General features: G+C 39.9%; 1 protein-coding gene across 1 annotated transcript in view; it reads left to right on the forward strand.

Moving 5' to 3' along the window:
* LOC104403806 (neurexin-3) overlaps positions 1-22,664 on the forward strand; it is a gene marked incomplete at its 3' end in the record, with an annotated part of 198,187 nt that extends 175,523 nt beyond the window's left edge. The window contains exons 8-13 of the mRNA XM_010012057.1: positions 714-833; positions 6,732-7,113; positions 8,499-8,689; positions 9,190-9,363; positions 14,318-14,344; positions 22,545-22,664. Coding sequence (XP_010010359.1) covers positions 714-833; positions 6,732-7,113; positions 8,499-8,689; positions 9,190-9,363; positions 14,318-14,344; positions 22,545-22,664 — 1,014 coding nt within the window. The remainder of the gene's footprint in view (positions 1-713; positions 834-6,731; positions 7,114-8,498; positions 8,690-9,189; positions 9,364-14,317; positions 14,345-22,544) is intronic.
* Positions 22,665-22,952: the final 288 nt, after the last annotated feature.

Raw genomic sequence — 22,952 nt, forward strand, 5'->3', positions numbered from 1 at the left:
GTAAGTCAGTGGTAAGCCAGGCTGCTTTGCCAAAGAACCTTAGAGCAATCAGCCAGGTTGGTGAGTGGTTATCTTTTCTGTGGTTTAAATTCGGTTGTTTTTTTGGTTTTTTTTTTTTTGAATTACTGTTTTTTTTGGGTGAGGATTTATGGGAGGGGGAGGTGTTTGTTTTGTTGTTTTGGTTTTGGATGGGATATTTTTTTGGTTTGGTTTGGTTTTTTTGAGACTGAAAGACTGAAACCAGCCTGGTGTTTGATACCTGAGTGTTGAGGCAGCAATATGATTAACTTTGAAAAGAACCCCAAGCACCCTGGGGCTGTTGTAAACCTGGATTTATAGGAGAGCAAAATCGTTCTGTAGTGCCTCCACTCTAGAGACATTTCAGTCACCAGCTTGTTTTTCTAGTACTGCAGTGGCCTGTACGATGGATGTTTGGAAATGAGTACCATAGCACAAGAGAGATTTCTACCCTTGTTTTAAATGAGTGTGACCTCTGGAGTCTATGGAGGAAAGCACTTTACAGAGTGGAAGGATTTGTGACCCTGACTACCTCTGGGCTGGGAAGATGTAGGTGTGAGGGTTGGTTACATGTACACCTGCATAATCTGCTAGACTATAGCACACCAGGTTGATTTTGGTGATTTTTCCCATTGAGTAAATACTAAACTAATTGGGGGTCTGGCTTTAACTGTCATACCTGTCACCATCCCCAGGCAAGGGACCTGAAACTCTTTATGCTGGGCAGAAACTCAATGACAATGAGTGGCACACTGTCCGGGTAGTTCGGCGAGGAAAGAGCCTCAAGCTGATGGTGGATGATGATGTCGCTGAGGGTAAGTGTGATGTATTTTTTGGTTGTTACTTTTGTATCTCTCTTCCCAGTCTCTTCTCTGCTGTTAAGACCATTCTTCCCGTTCTTGTGTGTATTTCTCCTTCCCCCTCCTTTTCTTCCTCTACTTCTTGTATATTTAGTGTTACTATGTTGAAAACTAATGTTCAATTCTGAGAGACTAGTAGCTCTTAGCCAGCACCTGAAATCTCTGTGACAACTTAAAAATGCAGGGAAATATGGGATTAGGGGACAGAGGAGCTTGCATATTCCCAAGAATGCAGAGTTGCTAAGCAGCACTCTCTCTTGTGCCAGACTTCTGGTGTATGCTGTAAGTATACCTTGCTCTTGAGCTGCAACTGTGTTGCTTTCAGTGCTGTGGAACAAAACCAAGGCTCTCTAAACCATTCCTCTGCACCAACTTTTCCTTCATGGTGAACCAGCATTTGGTAGATGTGTTAGAGAATATGGATTTCTCAAGCTGGTGTGTTGTGGGGTGGTTTTTACTTTTTGGAGGGGGTGTGTGTGTGTGTTTGTGTTTTTGTTTTTTGTTTGTTTGGTTTTTTTCTTCCCAAATTCATGACTCAGAGCCATAGAGAAGAAAAATCGTATCAAATAGAGCAGTTTGTTCCCAACTTTGTTTTAGGAGTTAGGGAGGCCTCTGACTTGTATGGAATGTGTCAGTCCTTGTTTTTAGGTTTGGGTTTGGGGTTTTTTTTTGTTTTTTTTGTTTTTTTTTTTTTTGGAATAGCTTTTTGAGCTCCTGCTTCCTTCTGTAGAGAAATGTAGTTGAAGGGGTGAAGAAAAGATCAGTCACTCAGGAAAGCTGGTGTCTCCCAAGTTATGAGATTTGCTTTGAAATGATCAAGGTACTTCAGACTAGTCTCTTTTTAATTTCAAAATTTTAGAGGTGATACTTTTTCTGGTCCATTTCCCCACAGCTGCAAGAGCCAGGAACTTATTTTTCTTTTTCTGAAGGTCTATAGTTCTCATAGCTGTATATAACTGTAGGAACTGAATTTTTAAAGAAAACATGAGCAATCTGAAGGGTGATAATAGAATCACAAAGAGTAACCCTGGATGCCACGCTGATACGGGTATGTTCATTTAGTTGTGACCCATGCTGTTTTGCCAAATGCTGACATTCTCTCTTCTGAGTAGCTTCTCAGAAGGCAAAACTGAAAGGAATGGTTGCCATAGGGAGTGCCAGAATACTATATCCTATTGTGTAAATTTTATTTAAGAGGGAACTTTATGAATTAGTGAAAAATGCTGGTAAACGCTTCATGCTGCTTACTTCTGCATTTGAGAACAGTTCTTTTGGATGCGCTTTTTTAGCAATCACCATGAGGTGGCACTCTTTGCATTACCAAGTCAATCCCCTTGAAGCCATCTGGTTTTGAATTCGTTTTCATGAAACTGAGTTTATAAATAATAATGATACAGTCCTACACTAAAATAGGATGTGCATATGTACATGTATGTGAATTACATAATTAAAGATGCATTACAGCTAAAAATACTTGTTACAAGAATGTAATCATGGAAAAGTCAAAAATCAGAAAAGCCAGTTAAGACTTTCTGTGCAATCTGCATCTTGCTTCCTTGGGTAGATGACATAGTCTTCAAAGATGTGGTCACATAGATTTTTCCACAGGATTCTTTCTGTCTTAGTCATAGATCAGAAGTCTAAATTGGGCCCTCTGTAAAAATAACAGCCTATTTGCCTGCCACCTTCTTTCTTACTGCTTGTTTAGAACAATGCATGGCAGCTACATTTTGCTTTAAATATGAAGCTGTTAGGTTGCTGTTGTTGTTGTTGTTTTGCGGGGTTTTTGGGGGTGGGGTGTTTTGGTGGTTTCTTTTTTTATTCTTTTTGTTTTATTTGTCTATGTGTGTTGTGTGCTACTCATCAATATGTTTATACAGAACTGAGAAGCTGTAGCTGGATTTATTCCCATGTCTGTGTTATATGAAGTGAATAGGCATCTTTTTCGCATTTTATGGGTTCAGAAGCAAGGCACCAGATTAAAGTTGGATGTATTTCGTACCAATTTGGCATGGCTTTTAAGTCATTTGCATGCACAAATATTCAGAGTGTCTATAAATTGGATCCTGTAAATTAGATCAACCCTGCTTCTTGGAGAATTAGGTCTAGACAATTAATGACCACCTATGAAAAATTTTTAATGAAGTGACTGGCTTGGCTTCCTGCAGGACATCTAAGGAAGAGGCAGAATCCAGTTCCTCTGGACAGCATTTTGCTGCTTAATCACAAAACCCTCCTGCCACATTCTCCCCACCTCAGAACTTCAGTGATAAATGACACACAAATATAGCAGCCATGTTCCTCCCCACAACATCTCGCTAGCACCCAAAGACTGCTGTGGAGGCTGGAATTTTTTGCCTGCTACCACTTGAACTAAAGAGCTGCTGATTACTGTAGTAGTTACAATACTCTATAGAAAACACAGTGGAGAAATTAGAGGTGAATTCTGCAAGTGGGGCTGACAGCTAATGAGATCAGAAAATACTTGATTTCTCTCCATGATTTCTTAGGAGAATGTATATCTGTACTGATTCTGGTCTTGTATTGTCATGTCCTTTTCAGCTTCTCACTGAACTAGTCCTAAATTTCTGCACTGCCACTGATATCACTGTCCTATTTTACATAAGCTTGTCCTGGTTTTCTCATTTTTCACCTTTTCTAAAATTCTGGGTTCACTTCTTCCAACTTTCTGCACTCCATTTCTAGTGCCCCCTAAATTTTGTGTTCCCCATTGTAGTGTACTCCAGATTTCAAAGGCCTGGCTTTTTTCTCCAAGTCTGACAACAACTTCTTTGAATTTATCTAAAAGTAGAAGAGCTAAGGAGAAGAGCTTTCTTAGTTTTAGTCCTCAAAATCCCTAAATTTTATTTTTCTAATCTTTTGAAGTGAAGGAGGAATTTTAAGTTCGGGTTTTTTTGGTTTTTTGTTTTGTTTTGTTTTTAATTTTAATTTAAGGAAATACAACATGGTTTGGAAAAGTCAGAAAATGTCATTTGATAACACGAAAACTGAAATAGCCCCAAACAATCACAGCAATGGAAGTTTGTCTAAACAAACTTGCCCATACACAGTTTCTGCTCCTGTGATCTGACATTTTTCAAAGTAAAATATTATTTCTGGTAAAGAACTGGTTTAGGCTTTATAAACACTTGCATAGATACTGACACCTGAATTTCTGAATAGTCAGAAATATGTGACTCTTTTCAGCTACTTCTAAGTTTGTCCAGCTGTATTTGCTTGGGTTGAAGCTTTTCATGTCTATGGTCTTTGGATCTAAACTTAAAGACAATTATGCACTGCTAAAATAGGGAATAAGTGAAAAAATTAGTTGTTGTGTGTAATATTTTTGTATTTTGAATAGATACTTGAAAATATTTTCTGATAACAAGTGTGCTTGGTTTTGCTGCCTTTGCAAAAATTTGATCATATTTGGACAAAGCATAAACTGAAAAATTGCACTTAGTATGTGATCATGAGAGGTGAGTTAGGAATAACGTGTTTTTAAGATCCCCTTTTAATAGACACAGCATGGTAAAAAAGAGGAAGGGGACCTCTATGTAAGGCATATGAATACAGCCCAGAGGATCTGACTTCTCTATCTTAAATAAGTCACTTGAAGTCAGTTCTTTCACAGTTGATCAGTAATTGTACTTATCCTCTTGGGAGGTACTTATTGGGATTGTGGGTCTTATTTCTAGAAGTGCTGAGCCTCAAAATCAGTGAGTCCTCTGAAGCTGTTAAACATTCCACTAAATTGGATGCCAAATGTTTCTTTTTTTGAGATCCCAAACTATTTATATGTTGATCTTTCTGTTCCTCAGCTTTGTGTATATAAAATTAAGAGTAATATTCCTTAATCTTGCAGAAGTGGTAGAATATGAAGGTCATGTTTGAGGATAATTTGCACGCTGTGCTGCTGAACTTGTGGGTTGACTGTGGCTGGTTGCCAGACACCCACCAAGCTGCTCTCTCACTCCCTCTCCTCAAGAGGACAGGGGAGAAAAATGGATGAGAGGGCTGATTGTTCGAGATAAAGATAGGGAAATTGCTTACCAATTGCTGTTGTGGACAAAGCAGACTTGACTTAGGGAAAATTAATTTCTTGCCAATTAAAAATAGAGTTGAGAAACAAAGAGAAAAAAGTAAACCACCTTTCCCCACTTCCTCTTTTTCTCAGGTTTTCTCCTTCATCCCTGACCCTTACACCTACCCCTTACCAAGTGGTGCAGGGGGATGGTGGCTGTGGTCAGTCTGTAATAGTTCCTGTCTACCGCTCCTTCCTCCTTACACTTTTCACCTGCTCCAGTGTGGGTCCTTCCCATTGGCAGCAGCCCATGAAGTGCTCCAGCATGGGTCCTCTCCACAGACTGTCAGGAAAACCTGCTTCAGGGTGGGCTCTCCATGGACCGCAGTTCTTTATGGAAAATACCACCTGCATGGGGCCCCTCCTCGGGTTGCAGCGTATGTTCCACTGTGGTCTTCTCCATGGGCTGCTGGAGACTTTCCACTCTGATGCCTGGAGCACATCTTCCCCTTCATCCTTTTCTGACCTGGTGTTTGCAGGGGTTTTAGTTGTTTGTTTTGTTGTGGTGTGTGTGTGTTTAGTTTTTTGTTTTCCCCATTGTTCCTCATTCACAGGCAGTGTTCTCTGTCCTTTCTTAAACAAACGCACTTTCTGAGGCCCCACCATCTCAGCTGAGGGGCTCAGCCGTGCCCTGCGGTGGGGCGGTTGGAGCTGGCTGGATCTGGCTGTGTCCGGCACAGGGGCAACCCCACAGCCACCCTGCAGCCAGCACCTCACCAAGTAATACAACACTGCAGAAAATTTCATGAAGAAAAAAGAACAGCAGATTTGTGGCAGATTTTGAATGATGCTTGTACATTGAATGGTGAGAAAACAAATGTTGAGTAGCTCATTAATTTGATATTATTCCTGTTGTATGCTGAATGGCACAAGGCCTGTGTAGAAAGGACACTTGCTTGTGTGACCAAATACTTAAAGCTATCTTAATGAAGAGCTACAGATGACTAAAATAAGGATTTTTGTAATGGTTTTCATTCTGATGTTGCCCAACTTGTCTCTGTATTCAAACTAGTCTTCGGTTGTATTTCATCTGTCTGTGTGGGTTTGTGTCTGGACTAATGCTAGCAAGCCAAAGCATTTTAAATATGCTTCAAGAGTAGTCTGACATATTTGGTATACTGAATAGCTTGAATATTTTAATTGAGGGGTTAAAATCCATCACAATGTGACAAATAGCCCAAGTGGTAGGTTGATGATTTGAGTATTTGGAAGGCTTTTTGCCTGTTACATTCTTGTGTTTTTCCTTCCTGCCATGCTCTTAAAACAAGAGAAATAACATCAGGCACGAGGAGACAACAACAGAATAAATATTAGTAGATTCATAAATGTTCTCACTTCTGTTCTGCTCTTTTTATATTAATCTATGTTTATTGAGTGTTTTCAGGAAGTGCACTTCAAGGTGATATTTCAGAACTGTCTGAGCTATTTAGCAGATGGACTCTTGGATCAAATAGGTCACTGTAGGCTTTAAGGGAGAGACCTAGTCATCTTCAGAAACAAGAAGGTCTGTGAAACACGGGGAAAAATACAGAGCTTGTTGCCCAAGGCCCTTTAGTCCTGTCTTCTCTCTTCTGTCATGTTTTGGCAACTGCTAGACTCAAGCCTCTTCACTGAGCATCTACACGTTCTCATGCAAGCTGCTGAACTGTGATCAGACAGGGTTAAGTTAGTTCTGCTATTAGTCTGGAAACTGAAGGGTGAAGGGCTTCATATAACCTGTTAATGATCCCTGGGCTTTCTGCATGTTCCTCCTTGTTTCTGTCCTTCAGGCACGATGGTTGGTGATCACACCCGCTTGGAGTTCCACAACATCGAGACAGGGATCATGACAGAGAAACGGTACATCTCTGTTATCCCCTCCAGCTTCATCGGCCACCTCCAGAGCCTCATGTTCAATGGGATGCTCTATATTGACCTGTGCAAGAATGGTGACATTGACTACTGTGAGCTGAAGGCACGCTTTGGTCTCCGCAACATCATAGCTGACCCTGTGACGTTCAAGACTAAGAGCAGCTACCTGAGCTTGGCCACCTTGCAGGCTTATACATCCATGCACCTCTTCTTTCAGTTCAAGACCACATCAGCTGATGGTTTCATCCTTTTTAACAGTGGTGATGGCAATGACTTTATCGCAGTTGAACTAGTCAAGGGGTAAGTGACTTTCTGCTATGTTCTACTGGCTTATTTATAGATAAACTTACTTACAGGTAAGCTTAAAATGTTTGCACAAGGAGAGGCTCACCTCATACACCTCAGCAAACTGAGACAACGTTGAGTATGACAAAGTACTTAGAAATAAACACTGAAGCTTAACACTCCTGGTTTTATCACTGACTTCCCCCTGTCACTGAGGTAAAGACACTTTTGCAGTATGAAGCATTCATGTTTTAAGTCCTTTTGGTCTAATTAGGCTAATGTTTTGTCCTGTTAACCTTGGAGAATAGCACAGAGGAGGAGGAAATGTGCTGAGGGCTCTCTCTTCCCACTTTTTTTCCCCCCCTTCTTGTAAGAGACTCGTATTTCTACTAAAGAAAAAAAAAGAGCATGTGGGCTGCTCTTTGGTTTTCTGCTGGTGATGCTTGAGGAAAAAGCAAGCTCAGCCAGCTTTTGAGCTGCTATATTCTTTTCACAAGACTAATAGCTTATCTAAAAAAAAAAAATAAAATAAATCCTTTGTTAGCTGAACAAATTTTGATCCTTTATACTCATCTAGTCAGAGTAGGCATGGTCTCCACAAATACAGTTTACTAGTCCTGCTTATTTTAGCATAACTGAATCATAGTTTAATCTGTTTCATTTTTAACTTTCCACGTATTTCTGTAAGTGGGACATTGAGTAACAAAAAAGCAAGAATCACGAGCTCCTGGTGCTTTGTTGAGAGCTGAATTTTGTTGTCTTTTTTCCTAAGTAGACTATATCTCTTCTATCCCCAGATGGATTTCTGTGTTAGAACTGTAAATAATCCAGGCTAACACTCCCATGACTTCAGTCTTTGTTAAGGTCTTTATTTTTTGCTGAAAGCTTTGTTAATTGTTTTCCAGCTGTTTGAGTAAGTCTAGGATGTCATGTGAATTTTGCTACAATATATTGAGTGAGTTTCCCTATTATCTTCTTAAGAGAGTTATTCAAAACTCAGAATGAATCTGGGGAATATATGCCCCAAAGAAGCGTATCCAGTGTCGCTCTTCAGTACATTCATTGGTATTTCCAGTTTTAAAAAATCATTATACGCACAGACAGGGTTTTCGTGCATCTGTGAGAACTTTGGGGAAAAAAAAAAGAGGAAAGCCTTATGGTTAGGGTCTAATTTCATCCAAATGTTGCCATCTGAAAATACTCCTTATACTTTCTTGGTGGCAGGGAAACAGCTAATACCTTTTCAAGTCGGTGCCTGATGTTTTGGCTTACTAGAACATTCTAACCCAGAGATACTTCCCTTCATGACTCATAAGTTGATTTATCAACTCTGGTTAGAATAAGGGTCAGTAGCACTAGAGTTCTTACACAGTTTTAACTAGTTCTTGGTATGTTTACAGATATATACACTATGTGTTTGACCTTGGAAATGGACCTAATGTTATCAAAGGCAATAGCGATCGTCCTCTTAATGACAACCAATGGCACAACGTCGTCATCACCAGAGATAACAGTAACACACACAGCCTAAAGGTAGACACCAAGATGGTCACTCAGGTTATCAATGGTGCCAAAAATCTGGATCTTAAAGGTAAATTATACATGACTGACAGTCTCTCCTTTTATTCTTGTGGGGCTCAACTAGTAAAGAAGAGAAAGCTTGCAGGAACTGTGCATTACAGAACAGTAAATCTGGAATTTGCCAATTTTGGATTTCACATTCATTTTTCTTTTTTCTCTGCAACTTCTTGTAGCAGAATAGTTTGTCATATCTTGCTTTATCAGAAATTGTCATGCTACAATTTTTCCTAGTTAGGATTCTTTTTGCTAGTTCTGTTTCATATGTTTGGTTTGGGGTTTTTTTTTTTTTGTTTGTTTGTTTTGTGAGGTTTTATTGTCTTTATGTTGCTTTGTTGTGTTTTTTTTTGTAGTAGTAGAAGAGTCAGAAATGACTTTGTGAACAATATATTTCCCTGCTTTTGACTTTTTCTGAGCATGTGTTCAGCTTGCTATATTCATGTTGGGTGTGGGGAAAATCTACACTAAAAGGTATGTAACGTCCTCCTTGTATGTTTACCCCTTTTCCTCTAGGTGACCTCTACATTGCTGGCCTAGCTCAAGGCATGTATAGCAACCTCCCGAAGCTAGTGGCATCACGTGATGGATTTCAGGGCTGTCTAGCTTCTGTGGACTTGAATGGGCGTCTGCCTGATCTAATCAATGACGCTCTGCACCGCAGTGGGCAGATTGAGCGTGGATGCGAAGGTATACTTGATTTCAGAGAAGTTCTCTTCAAGAACCCCCACTCTTACTTTACTGCTGCTCCCTGTGCATCTGCTTGTCCACCTTACTGTCCATTTCACTAGTTTGCTTTCACTATGACTTCCTTCAGTGCGCTTACATTTTCCAAATGCAGCTAAAGGATACTGAGCTTCTGTGAGTGGCTTAGAGTGGCAAGAGTCTCTTGCATACTTGTCTCTGTGAAGTGGTACCTCCAGTAGTGGAAAGGACGGTACTAGGATGAGCTACTACTTACTAGTACTTTTGTCAGAATGTTTTATTAATGTTACAGTACCCTTAAAATACTTTGAAAGAAGTTCTGAGCCTACAATTCACTTGTTCTTCAGAGACCCTTTCTGGGGATCCTTGGAAGTAAGTATTTTGAAGACCAAGTAAGAGGCAGGAGAAATGGAAGGTAGAAGGAACTGAATGGTCAAGACTGTACCAAAACAGAAGTTGCTTTTTGAGGAGGAGGGCCTCCAGTGAAAGCACTGGGGTATTCTCTCTGCTGTCTGGAAAAGCTTTCTCTTCTGTAGTTTCTCTTTTTAAGCCAGTTTGGAAACAAATAGGATGAGTAACTTTTTGAAACACGTCAGTGGTACTCATGTCTTGAAGCTTCTTTAAATAGTTCATTGTTCTTGCTAAGTTCCCATTAATCAAAAGAATATTGACATCAGCAGCACTGACTCAGTTTTATGCATATGGCATCAATTCCCAAAGTACTTGGTACGCTTGCCATACAGACACACCAGGCTTTGCTGGCCTTGTGAATTGAAGCGAAAATCACCATTATGTCTAGCTCCACTGAATACCAGTCTGCTGTGTTGGCTACCGGTCACTAGAGGACGATAGTTTTCTCTGTAAAGTTGTTGGGCATGCATGTTTGCTAAGAAGATGTGTCCCCTAAACTGATCCTTCAAGACGGGACTTCGCAAGGTGAAATTACTCCTTGATGATATTTTCCTACCATGTCAAGATTACAGGTTAATTATGCTGAAGCCTTGCCGCTTGTCAAGACTGTTCATTCTTAGGATTGAAAGTATTATCTTAAAGCCGTCTTTGAGTATTAATGAAACACCAAATTGGCAGTCCAGTTATATCCTTACATTATATTCCTTGTTTCCCAGTGTTCTGGTTGGGTGGGAGCTCCTGTGCCTTAGCCCTTCTTCCACACTGCCACAATGGTACTCTGGTTTGCAAGAATTTTGTGTCCTGTCACAGGAGATCACTCAATGTCGATTCCAGTTTCACAGGATTGATAAGTGGTGCACACTTGTAGGCTGTTCTTTTTTTTTCTGTCTTTCTGATGTATTTAATTGGGTCTGTTAACCACATTGTTCATTGTGGGACTGAGCATAGTGTAGCAGAACCTGTGCCTTTGCCCATTTGTGACACAGCCAAAATGCCAAAATTGCACCTTTTCTGTTTTATTCACAAAGTTCAAGGAGAGAAAAATTGCACTTGGCTTTTTTTGAAAATGTCTTTTCTGATTATCCTCGTTACACTGAAAGTTCTTCTTTAACATTAGAGATTTCTGGTAATTCTTCTGTTTAAAATTAGCTTAATCTGTTGGCTGTGTAGCCTGCATGTTCTCTACTAGCTCTTCTCCTTCAGATGACCCATCATTAGACTAACCAGTGTGCTGGACAGGATGATAGCTGCCACACTGACCTGTTTTCTGTTTTGGTGCATCCTGTAGGTCTGTTGCTTTTGGTGAAGACTTTTGTGGGTCATTATCTGGAAGAATAGAACCCAAGAGTGTCTGAAATGTCAAATGAGCCCATGGAGTTAAAGCTCCACACCACACACCCCTTCTTTTTTGTGTGCAGTGGTCTGATGTATTTTTATTGCTGTATTTCTGAGGTTTTGGGGACAACAGGCAGTTCTTTGTTGACTTGAAGGTCTGCTCATATCTGAAGTGGCAGCTTTTGTTTCCCTGGAAGGTATTAGAGAAAGCCAGAAATCTTCTGTCTGTCTGGTGTGTGAAATTTGTTCTAGGTTGATGTGCTACAAGCAACTATGAGAACCATGAGGTTCATGATAATGACATTAAACAAATACATTTACTTATTTTTCACAGAGTATTTCTAACTCTCATGCCTTAAGATAAAAAGGGTAGGGCTTTCCCCCTACCACCACCCAAAAAATGGTTTGGTGAGAGGGCCTGAAAGAAAAGGCAGAAAAGGAGGGAAGCGGTTAAGACTTAAATGGTCCTTGTGTCTTTGTGTCTTGACACAAGTGGTCAGTCTACTGAATGCTCTGAAGAGACAGTCAATTCTCAGAAAGGACTTTGACATGGGGGCCCACTTCTACTGGAAGTTTGCAGGCAAGTCTGCCACCTATTTTGGCAGATGTCCAACCTTTTGTGGCAGTCAAAGATGTTGCCCTAAATATTGAGTACTTCCTCCATCTGGGGTGTTTTTTCACCTCTTTATTAATTTTCCATTTGTACTTCTGTGTTTTTGTTTCCTTTATTTGGACATCCTTATGTTGCTTACCATGGGCACTAGAGCTATCTGAAATTCAGCTGCATGTTCTAAATACATTCACCCCATCTTGCCACCAGCCAAACAAACCTAACAGCAGTGGCTAAAGAACATTACATTTCTTCTACAACACAGTTTTCTATATGCTTTAGAGACGTGGCAGCAGCTTCTCCTCTTCCCTTTTCCTCACCTCTTCCACTGATAATAGCTTACCACAAAGGAGAGTGACTATTATTAAACTGGCTGACACTGTTCCAGATGTTTTGGGACTTTTTTTGTCCTAACTAAATCTTCTTCCAGATCCTGCAGTAAAATCATAATCTTGTGCTACTTTCCATGAAATAGTATAGTTAACCTTTGGAATTCACTGGTGCATGAAAAGCATGAATGACACAGGCTGGATAATCGGAAACTCATTTTGCATACTAAGCAGTATGTAGAAAAAAAGAAAATTTAATCTCATGCTTAAAATCTCACAGCAGGGTAATGTCAGAAAAGATGACACCCTTCATCTGCTCAGTAGTGAAACTTCAAATCTGGCAATACTTCACTTTCTCAGTAGAATCAAAGGTTGTCCATAGGGGAGAGGAGAGTTAATTTACTCAGTGATAGTCTGACAGCTCGCCTGTTCTTTAGGCTTTTGTACTCTGTTGTCACATTGCTACTGGAGTTATGGAACAACAAATATAAGGTTTGCTCCAGCTCAGCTACAAAGATGATGAGGACTTGGGCAGCTCCGGAAAGTACTAGTTTGTTACACAGAAATTACTTTGTTAGAATATGTGTCAAAGAAGATGCATGAAGAAATGCATTCTCCTCCTCTTTCCACTCCTCCTCCCTTTCTTTTTCATTGTGTTTAGAGAACTCTGGGGATTTTATGGCTTTATGGTGGTAGAGCAGTTTGAGAAGTGGGAAGAAAAATCTGACTAGCTGAAAAGGGAAGATAATTGCCATCTTGAGTCATTTGTGAGCTGTAAAACAATAGCAAAGATTCAAAATGTTAAGATTTGTAGGAATCGCAGGAAATGGCATCTGTACATAGAATCATAGAATCATAGAATAGTTAGGGTTGGACATGCCAGTTCTAATTTATTGGATTCAAATGTAAAAGGAGACAATGGCAGAAAGGGAGAGCTATCACTTTGTCTTCAATATCATCTGTGATATTGGAACTTTTTAAGAGCAGAAGGTTATAAAGGTGAGTATGCATTTCTCAAATACCCATCGTTTGAGCGATGGGGTCAGTGATTTGGTGTTTTGTTGTTCCCATTGTGCTGTATGATAGAGATTTGTAACCTTCAGTAGCAAGGGATTCAGGAGCTGCTGCCTGTACTCCCATCTTTGTCCTCTGTTTTTTCCATGCTGAAAGAGAAAACTTAGAATCAAGGTATAACACATCAAAAATCTATGTGGCTTCCTTGTGAACTGGAGTCCATTTAAAAATAAAAAGAACCCCATGCCTAAATGAAAGAATGAAAGAGCATCAGTGATATTGTTTTGGTTTGCTTTTTTATGCTCTGCTTTTTCAGAAAGCGTGCTTGGATCTTTAGTCAGTCAGACGTGGTAGATTTATGATTCTTTTTTGCCATGTGGGCTATGATTTGGCTGCAGATAACAAGATTATTCCCACCTAGGTAAAAGAATGAGTTTTTACTACTGTCATTTTTGTTGATTGCTCTAATGAGACTGATGAAGATTGTCTGGGTCCAAAGCCTGAGCTGTCTCTTTGCCTGTTGATGCAAGTCTTACTAAGGATGTGTTGAAATCCATGAGCAGGCAACAGCTTATGAGGGGGCAAGGTTTTACTGTCACTTTGCATCCAGTGTCAAGTTCAGTTCTTGGGATAAACTGAGGTTGTCATCTTCCAGAGTTATTAGTCCCTTATAGTTTTGTGGCAATAAATCCACTTTGGACTAAAAGCCAGGGCAATCTGTGTTGTTATGAGAAACAGAAGATTTAAGCTCAGATCCAGAGCCTGGAAGTAAAACCAAAATAAAATAATTATTGACTAATGTACTGAAAGTCAAATAGATTTTTTTACTTAAATGGATTCTAAGTATTTCTCAAATGAGATAAAATCTCTCTTAAATTATGCTGAAAGATGAGTCTTATGAATGTGCTATTTTTTTCCTTCTCTGTTATCTGTAAATTCTGTGACCTTGTGTGTGTGTGTGTGTGTGTGTGTGTGTGTGTGAATGAAATGCATTTACTCTCTCATCTGTGGTTTTGTTATCTGTTGCTTGATTGGGTTAAGGTAGCCATGTTTCTCTGTGTCCTTGTTGCTTATGTTGTCATTCCTCCATGTAATGATTATGCACATTGGCTGTGGTGGTTATACCAATTCCTTTAATTTGTTTGAAGTGATGTGACCCTGGTTTATCTGCCTTTATACTAACCTGATGTTTATTATTTTTTGCTTTTTTTGTTTTGTTTTTTATTTTTTGCTAACAAAGTTGAGTTGACCAAAGCTGACCTGCAAGGTAGAGAAGGTTGTTCTTCCCCGTTACTGATTTGAACTAAAAGATGCTTTTATGTAACACTTGGTGCCTTTTACTGGATGCAGTCACACCTCTGAGACAGGAACAGAATGATAAACCCCAGCCACTCTGAGGGACTGTCTGGGTTAAAGAAGGACATGGCAAACAATGGAAGTGTTTTTGTTAACCTTGGGGGTTTGGCTGTATCAGTCTCTGAATTATCCATAAAAGCACAAGTTGATTTCCTGAAATGCCTAATGATTGTTCAGGCAAGTAACTGCTGTTGTATAGAGACATAGAAGGCCCTCAGAGCTTTACAAAATGAAAAATGGACTTGGATTTTTTACCACTCGTCTTAAGGAGTGAAACCAGGAGATAAAAGCTATTTTTTTAACTCAGACTTTGAAAAAAATAAACCCCCTCAGAAATAACTTTCTGGAATTTCAGTTAAAAAATAAAACAAAGAATGTGTTAACTACAAATTTTCTTAGTAGTTAGATGGCATCTTACAAGCCCTAATTGATCAAACACATGAGTGGTCACGCCTATCCTTTTGTACCTGCTGATTTTTGTACCTCTCAGATGGCTTTTTTAGAACCTCTTACTGGATAGTCTCTGATTTTTTTATAAAGCATATAGGACTTTTTCATGATGTTGATCCTCATGTGAAATTCTAACTATTATTACTATTGCCTGCTAAGTCGAAAAGGATCAACCAATGATTTTTGAGGTTGCCAAAAGGACTTTGTGGATCGTGGTAAAATACAAAAGCTACTCAAGTGAAAGCTGTTAAAGAGACCTGAGAGTAGCCTCAGCAGAAAGGTGGGGAGGGGTAGGGTGATGTGTGGAATTGGTAGAAACCAAAGAAGATGGCTCAAGGAGGAGAGGCCAGATAGTAATTGAGAACATGCCACTTGAATTACAGAGAAATGATGAGGTAAAGAGTGCTGACAGAAAACCAGTATCACAGAATCACAGAATTGTTAGGGTTGGAAGGGATCTTCAGAGATCATCTAGTCCACCCCCCCGCCCAAGGAAGGGCCACCTAGAGCAGGTTACAAAGGAACGCGTCCAGGTGGATTTTGAATGCCTCCAGAGAGGGAGGTTCCAGCATCCCCGTTGGGCAGCCCGTTCCAGCACTCCGCCAGTATGATGAAGGCTAATTCTTAGGAGACATGTAGTGAAGGAAGGCTTAAGGGTACAATTACATTAGCAGTTGTTGATAGACAGAAGCATATTAGGAGGCACCTCCTTACCCAACAGATAAAGATACTGACAGCCTGAGATAATTCTAATCATTGGATGTATATGAAACATTGAATCTGAAAGATTTGACAGCCTAGAGGTAGACAGAAGTTAGTATCATGCATTGTGCTCTATGCGTGTGGAACATCTGACTTCATCCACATTTGTTGGCATCTCTGGCCTATTCCCAGCTGTAAAAAGTTGAAGTACTCTGTCTTACAGAGGTTAGGGATTTAGAGAATATCAAGTGCTGCCTCTAGGGGATTTCTGAAGTGCAGGTAAACAAAAGTGGTAGAGGATGAGATTTGAAAGAACAGGAAGGATACGTGGACTGGTACCAATGTGAGGAGAAAAAGCATCCTGGAGTACACTGGGTACTCCAGGGTGTAAATAGCTGGAGTGTAAATAGCTTTAGGATTAAAGTGTTCTGTACCATCCATTCAAACTGGAGCAGGAAATCTGGGACTTGCATTAGACATCAGCAAGTACCATTTGTCTCTGGCCTCAGCTGCTGTTGTTCTCTCTGGTCACTTGTTTGTCCATCAGAATTCAGAATACATGACCAGAAGTTCCTGCTTGATGTTTTGATGGCCACTGAAGTGGATACAACATGAAGAGGTCTTGGAACAAACAAATTTTTTTGTTTTGATTTTTCCTCAGAACTTAAAGGCTTGTCACAGCTGTGAAGATTATTCCAGCTCAAGCTCATATTTTTTCAGAGGTTTAGCCCTATAGGAATATTTGCCATTGAGATGGAGACACCTGATCACATTGAAGCCTAAAGGGAAATGTTTGTCTTGAGTGCATAATGTGGATTATTGGCTTTTCAGGAAACCAACCTTTGCTAAACAGGTTTCAAAACAGGCCATGAGGCCTGGTACTTCTGTACTGCTATCGTTTGCAGTGGGGAAGGACGCTTTTCCAATTGATGGTGTTTTTCTTGTTCACATACAGCCCTTTCAGTTTTTCCTTTCTGCTATTAGTTTCTGTGTCTGAGTGTCTGAATACTGTTTACTTCCTCTACTTCATTTGCATCTCCCTGTCCCATCTCAGGTCCAGGCATACTCCCTTTTATGCAGTTGACTTTTAGTTGTAAAGTTGGGGTTTTATTTGGCTTGGGTATGTGTTTGAGCACTTTGCTCAAGACCTTTGAGGTTGCTTGGAGAGGGAGAGTGGCAGGGTGAAAAGAGGGATGAAGATAGCTATATGTCAGGCTTCATGGAGGAGGAAAAAATCCTTACCACCTCTAGATCTGTGGTTTGGCACTGCTGCTGATTACCTTCTCCTGTCACCTTGAGGTAAATGCTTGGTTGTTGTTTTTTTTTTGTAGAAGACTTGCGTATTTATTATTTTGATTAGTCCCAGTCCCTGAAATTTTTAGGCCAGCCACATATTTGGAGCAGAACTCTGCGTCATTAACTGTCATCAGGTGAATGAAGAGTTCAGGTTCTGTTGAGGCACTGGAATAAACAGCTGTATTTTCAGAGGACTGCAGAATGCTGGGTTTTGAGTTATTTCTGACGATGGGTAACGTTATGGAACTTGCCAGATGTCTAACCTTTTTAAGGCAATGAAAGGGATGGTGAGTTCCTAACAAAATCTGGAATTGAGAGAGCTCAAAGAGCTGGCTTTGCAGTCCTCGAAAATCCCTTTTGTTTTTTAGGTTCTGGTTTGCTAAGTTAAAGTTACTCTGTGATATTTCTGCTTTCTACCAGCTGTGACTCAAAAGTCAGGATCTAACTTTCTGAATCATGCACTGAACCTTGACTATAGGTTCTTATATTTGTGCAGAGTAGGTGTCAACATGCTACTGTTGGTATTTGACAGTTACAGCGTGAAAGGTCCATATGGTCTGTCCAAGTGCAGTGATAGTTCCATGATACTCGGTCTCAATTTTGCTCGTTACTCAGAAAAAAAAAATCAAAATTATTCTAAAATTGGAAAATTTAGCTCTATTAGCTTCATTTCCTCCATAACCTGCACAGCGAGTGAGTCCTGGAGTGAGTGAGTCCTAGAACAGATTTATATTCTGCCTAGTGCATATGGTTTCCAAGACCTGGTGCCTCTCTGAGTTGTACTAGGCCTGCACATTGAATCAAAAAACCAACAACCACCCAACAAAGCAACCACCCAACCAAAAAAACCAAACCCAAACAATCAAAAAAACACCCACCTCTCCCCTCTCCCTCCCCCAAAAACAAACAAACAAAAAATACCCAACCAACCAACCAAAAATGAATAATTGCTGGTTATAAAAGAAGAGTGCTGACAGAAGTAGACTGTAGATTTATCCTAGGTATAAATTGCCCATCATAATGTGGGACTGGCAGTGGTAGAGCTATTTAGTGCTTTGATGGCATTTGCAATTTAGGAACTATACGACAAAAGAAGCACCTTATTCTACACAGACAGTAAAGATGTCTTGTGTGTATTGCTTTCCTGTCTCTTCCTAACCTCTTTGAAAGTACAAGGAAAAAAGATGGGAGCATCTAGGCAGATGGAGAGTAAAAATGAATCCATGGTGCCATTGAACCTTTTCTGCTGCAGATCCTCATTTGACTGAGAAAATAATGGCAACACAAATGGATGATTCCTTTCAATAGTAGTAAATTTTTGATGTGTGAAGGAAGGTGTTATTTGTAGAACCACAAATGGTTTACTTAGCTTAATGCTTATTGCTAGTTAGGATCAAAGCACAAGGCAGTTGTGTTATAATCCTGCAGTTGTTGTATAAACTGATTCCTCATGTAACTTGAAAGAATAATAAAAACAATACTGTCTTTTATTCCTAAAGTTCCATTCTCTGCAAAGAGCTTTTAAATGACACAGCAGGAGTGACTTCGCTTGCCAGTGAAAGGCGCCCACCTGCAGGATGAAACATGGCAGTTTTAGCAACACGCAGCAGTAGAATTCAAATATTTTCATTTCAGGGCAAAGAGAAACCTACCATACAGCTGAAGTTCCAGGAAAAAAATTAGGGAGACAAAGTAATTTTTCCAAGCAGAATATGGATAGGAGATCTGGCTACTGTACTCTTCTAAGATGATTTTCTTAAAATATTTAGTGGTAAGGCTAATAAACCATATATTTAGTGAGGCAAGTTGAAGGAAAAGTGTAATACTAGACTCCATCCCAGGGAGGGAGACCCAGCAATATCTTAGACCTTGCAAGTCCTTAGATACCGAGGTGTTCCAGTAGAAATTAGAGATGCGGAAATAAAGAACAAATCGACATTGTTGAAGAATTCTGCTTTGCCATTTCATATTCCAAAGGAGCTGCCTCTGTTGCTAGGCTTAGTACATGAGGAGACAGCAAGTCACTCTTCTGTTAGTAGGGATGCTTTTCTGCATCGGGAACTTTCATTCTGCATCTAGCGCTCATTCACTCCCCCTTTCTACTGTGCATGTGGCATGAAGAAGACAATGTGCCAAGCCCAGCTACAGACAACAACAATAAGGCCTTTGAAAATGCAGTCAATGGGAATAGCAAGTGTTGTCTCGGTGTTGGAAATTTAAGGAGAAAATTAAAATCAGCACACATATTTTATTAATTCAAAGTCGAGTATGATTTGTCAGATATATCTCAGATTATCAAGTGAAGACTAGTTCTGAAACTTTGCTTTTAAATGCTTCGGCTGCTGTTTAAGTGTTGCCAAAGGAATGAAATTAAAAATAGACCTGAGGTCTGATGGCACTGGTAATTTAGAACCAATTCTACTGTTATATGTATGAATTGTTTGTTGTCTTCTCTTTCCTTGTTTGTTAGCACTAAAGGGCATGTGCATGGGAACACAATCTTCATGCTTTATAAGCCTTCCTGTGCTTCTGTCGCTTTGCTCTCTAATCCAAAATCCTAATCCCCTGTGACATTCCTGTTAGTTGCTCTGAACAAAATTCTGTTGCCACAGATGGAGGATTATGATGACTCTAAGCAGCAGGAGTAGATGAACTCTCAGAGACAAAGATCCTTTTAACATGCAAATGGCCCATAGTACTAAGGAGTGAGGCAAAGCATAATACCCAGTATCTATGTTGTGCTGTCACAACTGGCTCTAAGGATGGCAGATCAGGCTTTGAGCTTCCTTTTGCTGTTGTCAGGCTTTCAAAATTCCTCATTTTTGTGGTGGGGTTTTTGGGTGGTCTTCCCCCCGCCCCCCCCATTTTCCTTCCCCTCTGGCTGTTTTGAAAGTACTGTTTCCATCTTCACTGTTAGGTTCTGTAAAATACAATTCAGACACCACAGTACTGGTCATGAATTCAAGTCCTTTGCCTCTCTACACTCTCTTACTACAAGCACCTCAAGCCACAGATACTGGGCCTCATGCAGTCTTATTCCTTTAGAGTACTGACCCTTTCTCATGAACACCTAGACAAAGGATACGCATGTTAGATGATGACCCTTGTCAAGTCCAGTTACTGATTAAAGTGCTCTTGGAAGAGTGTAGGAAGAGAGGGGAAGTATCATTGAAAATGCTTTTCTGCTTTGCTTCTATGTAATAGTGTTTACAGTTGATGCTGTAGCAAGTTTGTGTAGAGTCACAAATAATTTCTGGTTTTGTTTTTTTAATATATATAACTAGCTTATTTATACCTCTAGGAGTATTGACATTCATATTTTGGGTCAGAGGTTAGATAATGGAATAGTAAGGTACAGGTGATGTATTGGTTCCTTATTCCTTATCCTCAGATAACACAGACATGTTAGGCAAAATGACAGCTAGTATTCTATTGCAGATTGTTAGATTTCATCTCTTTTTTTGCTGCACTAGAGTAAGTCTGAACTGAATCTCAGACCCCAACCAGATGCATAAGTATCTATATAGGTATATCCATGTTTTTTGGGTAAGTGTAAAAGAAGGAAGTGTGTACGTACATGTGCCTACTAGCCCACACTGTGAAGTCTGTCAGCACTGTTGTAATCTCTGAAGTGATCTGTTAACTTCACACTGTGCCGGGGAGAGCACTGGGATTCATACAGCTGCAAATAAGCATCAGGTGGGTGGGAAGAATAAGTGAAGAGGAGGAGAAAAGTGTTGAAAAACGCTGCTCAACTTTCTTTCACTATGGTAACACAGTTTTCTTGCTGGGGCTGCTGCTGCTGCTGCCATCTCTTTCGAGTGGGTGAATTCTCTTTCAGGAAGTTTGTCTTGCTTTTGTTATCTGCACTTACGCTTCTTCCTAGAAGTTTGGCGATTTTGGGGATTTTGTGGTTGGTTGTTTTTTTTTTTTTGTTTGTTTGGTTTTTTTGTTTGTTTTTGTTTTGTTTTGTTTTTTAACAGTATAACAGATTGTGGAAGAAGCTCAGGTTTTTGTTAATGTTCGGTAAAACTCTCATAGTCACATGTTCCTTCTCATTGCAGGAGAGATGTAATGAAACACAGATAGCTAAAAAGCTACTGAAATTCACCCATTCTATTCTTGAAGCAAGGAAAGATGATCTAGTTGGAAGAGCAGGAACTCTGCACCAAAGCTATAAGACTCTGTTCTTGAATTGTTGGGAGGATCATGACATGACATGGGGCGTCCAGTTAGATGTGAGTTCTACAAAGCATTTTTGATATTCAGATTGTGCATTTGTAAATGTGGAAGTGCCCAGATGCACAATCTGAATAACAAAGATACTGTGTAACTATGGGATTCAGTGAAACCACTGTGGGTGGTCTCAGGTGGAGGTTGAGGAGTTTCATTTTGGGTTAAAACATTTGAAAATGCTGTCTCCACTTTGGTGTGTCCTACCTCATCTATAAAGTGCAGATGGTGGAGCTGATGTGATGGAAAGGTAAGGATGAAGGATAGGATGAGCTTCAGAGGACTGCTGTTATGATTATGTGATGTAAGATGCTGGTACAACAGTTGTTTTTTTATTCTTATGGTATTGTCCTAGACTGGAAGTGGTTAACAAACTGATCTCAGCTAGCCTAGCCTACTGATCTTCTATTATCTACTCTATTTATTTTGTTTGTTCTTTTCCAACAGTTACAGGATATAGAATAGTAGGTATGTTAACTATAGCTGTACATTTTATTTGAAATAGTCCACAATAGGAGCAGCATACCTTTGTCTAGAATGCTGAAAATAAAATACTTTCACAGGAATTAACTTCTAAACTCATATTCTATGGCTTGCAGCTTCACATCTGCTCTTAAGTGATTCAGAATCCAGCTACCTCCTTGTGGATAACCTACTAGCTGTCATTCAGAGTCCCTCTGATCTGAAGATCACTTTTTTGCCTGTTGCTTGGGTTGTGTCTTTGAAAGGCTTATGTGAGTAGGATAGCAACTGTTAGCTCCAAATCAGAGAACAATGAAAGGCTGTTCTGTTAGTAGTGGCTACTTCCTTCTTTGCTTCTCCCAAAGGCCATGGAAATGAATAAAGTCCTGAATAGAGAGGTGTCATGGACTAATGTCATGCCCTTCTGAGGACTTTATTGACATGTTTAGAGTCTGTAGGTTGTTTGGTTTGTTTTTTCTTAACCTATAAAGCAAAGCTGTGAGGCTTCTAAAGTTTAGTTTGAATCCACATACCAGGGATCTTTGGATAGGATGAAGTGTTGTTCTTGGGCCCATTTCTTAGCCTTCATTTCTGCAATGGGATCAAACTTCCAGGGAAGCATGACAACCTGGCAGTGTTTGTTATCCTTGCATCACACCCTATTTTATAGTAAATTTATTTGAGCAAGCACTGAACATGCAAGTTGGGCCTGCCTAAGGGGGAATACGTTGATATTCACTCCTTGCTCTGTGTTAGTTTGCTGTTTTGTTGTGGAGTGTACAGTTGTCCTTGTGCTCTTTTTACCTGAGTTTCTTGCATGTCCAAGAATAGAAAAATGTTTGGTTAGTGTTTATTCTCTTCTGCATGAGGATCCTGATAACGGTAACAATGAATTGGAGCTTTTGTGGGCCTCACTAAAATGATTCTCTCAGCTTTATTTCACTCTTTTCTTGTCATCCCTTCTCCAGGACCGAGCACTACCTGCCAGGAAGATTCCTGTGCAAATCAGGGCATCTGTAATCAGCAATGGGAAGGCTTCACCTGTGATTGCTCCATGACTTCATATTCTGGGAGCCAGTGTAATGACCGTAAGTAGGCTTTTCCATTGGATTGATGAGCTGTGAGTTCTAATGGATGAGAGTGCAGAGAACACATTATTAGTTTTACTTTCAATTGAAATACAACTTTCCTAGTGTCAAAGCCAAACTTGGTTTCCTGGAAAGTTTCTTAGAAGCGTCCAGCAGTTTATTTTTTTCGTTGTTAAAATGAAAAGGTGCAATTCAGTACATGTTGTGGTTTTGTTTTTTTTTTTTTCCTTAATTCTTTTTAAAAGCTAACTCAACCGGACCAGTGGTGGTAATTGATGTTAACAGAAT

This window comes from Nestor notabilis, unplaced genomic scaffold (genome assembly GCF_000696875.1).
Source record: "Nestor notabilis isolate BGI_N333 unplaced genomic scaffold, ASM69687v1 scaffold5943, whole genome shotgun sequence".
NCBI classification, from domain to species: domain Eukaryota; kingdom Metazoa; phylum Chordata; class Aves; order Psittaciformes; family Psittacidae; genus Nestor; species Nestor notabilis.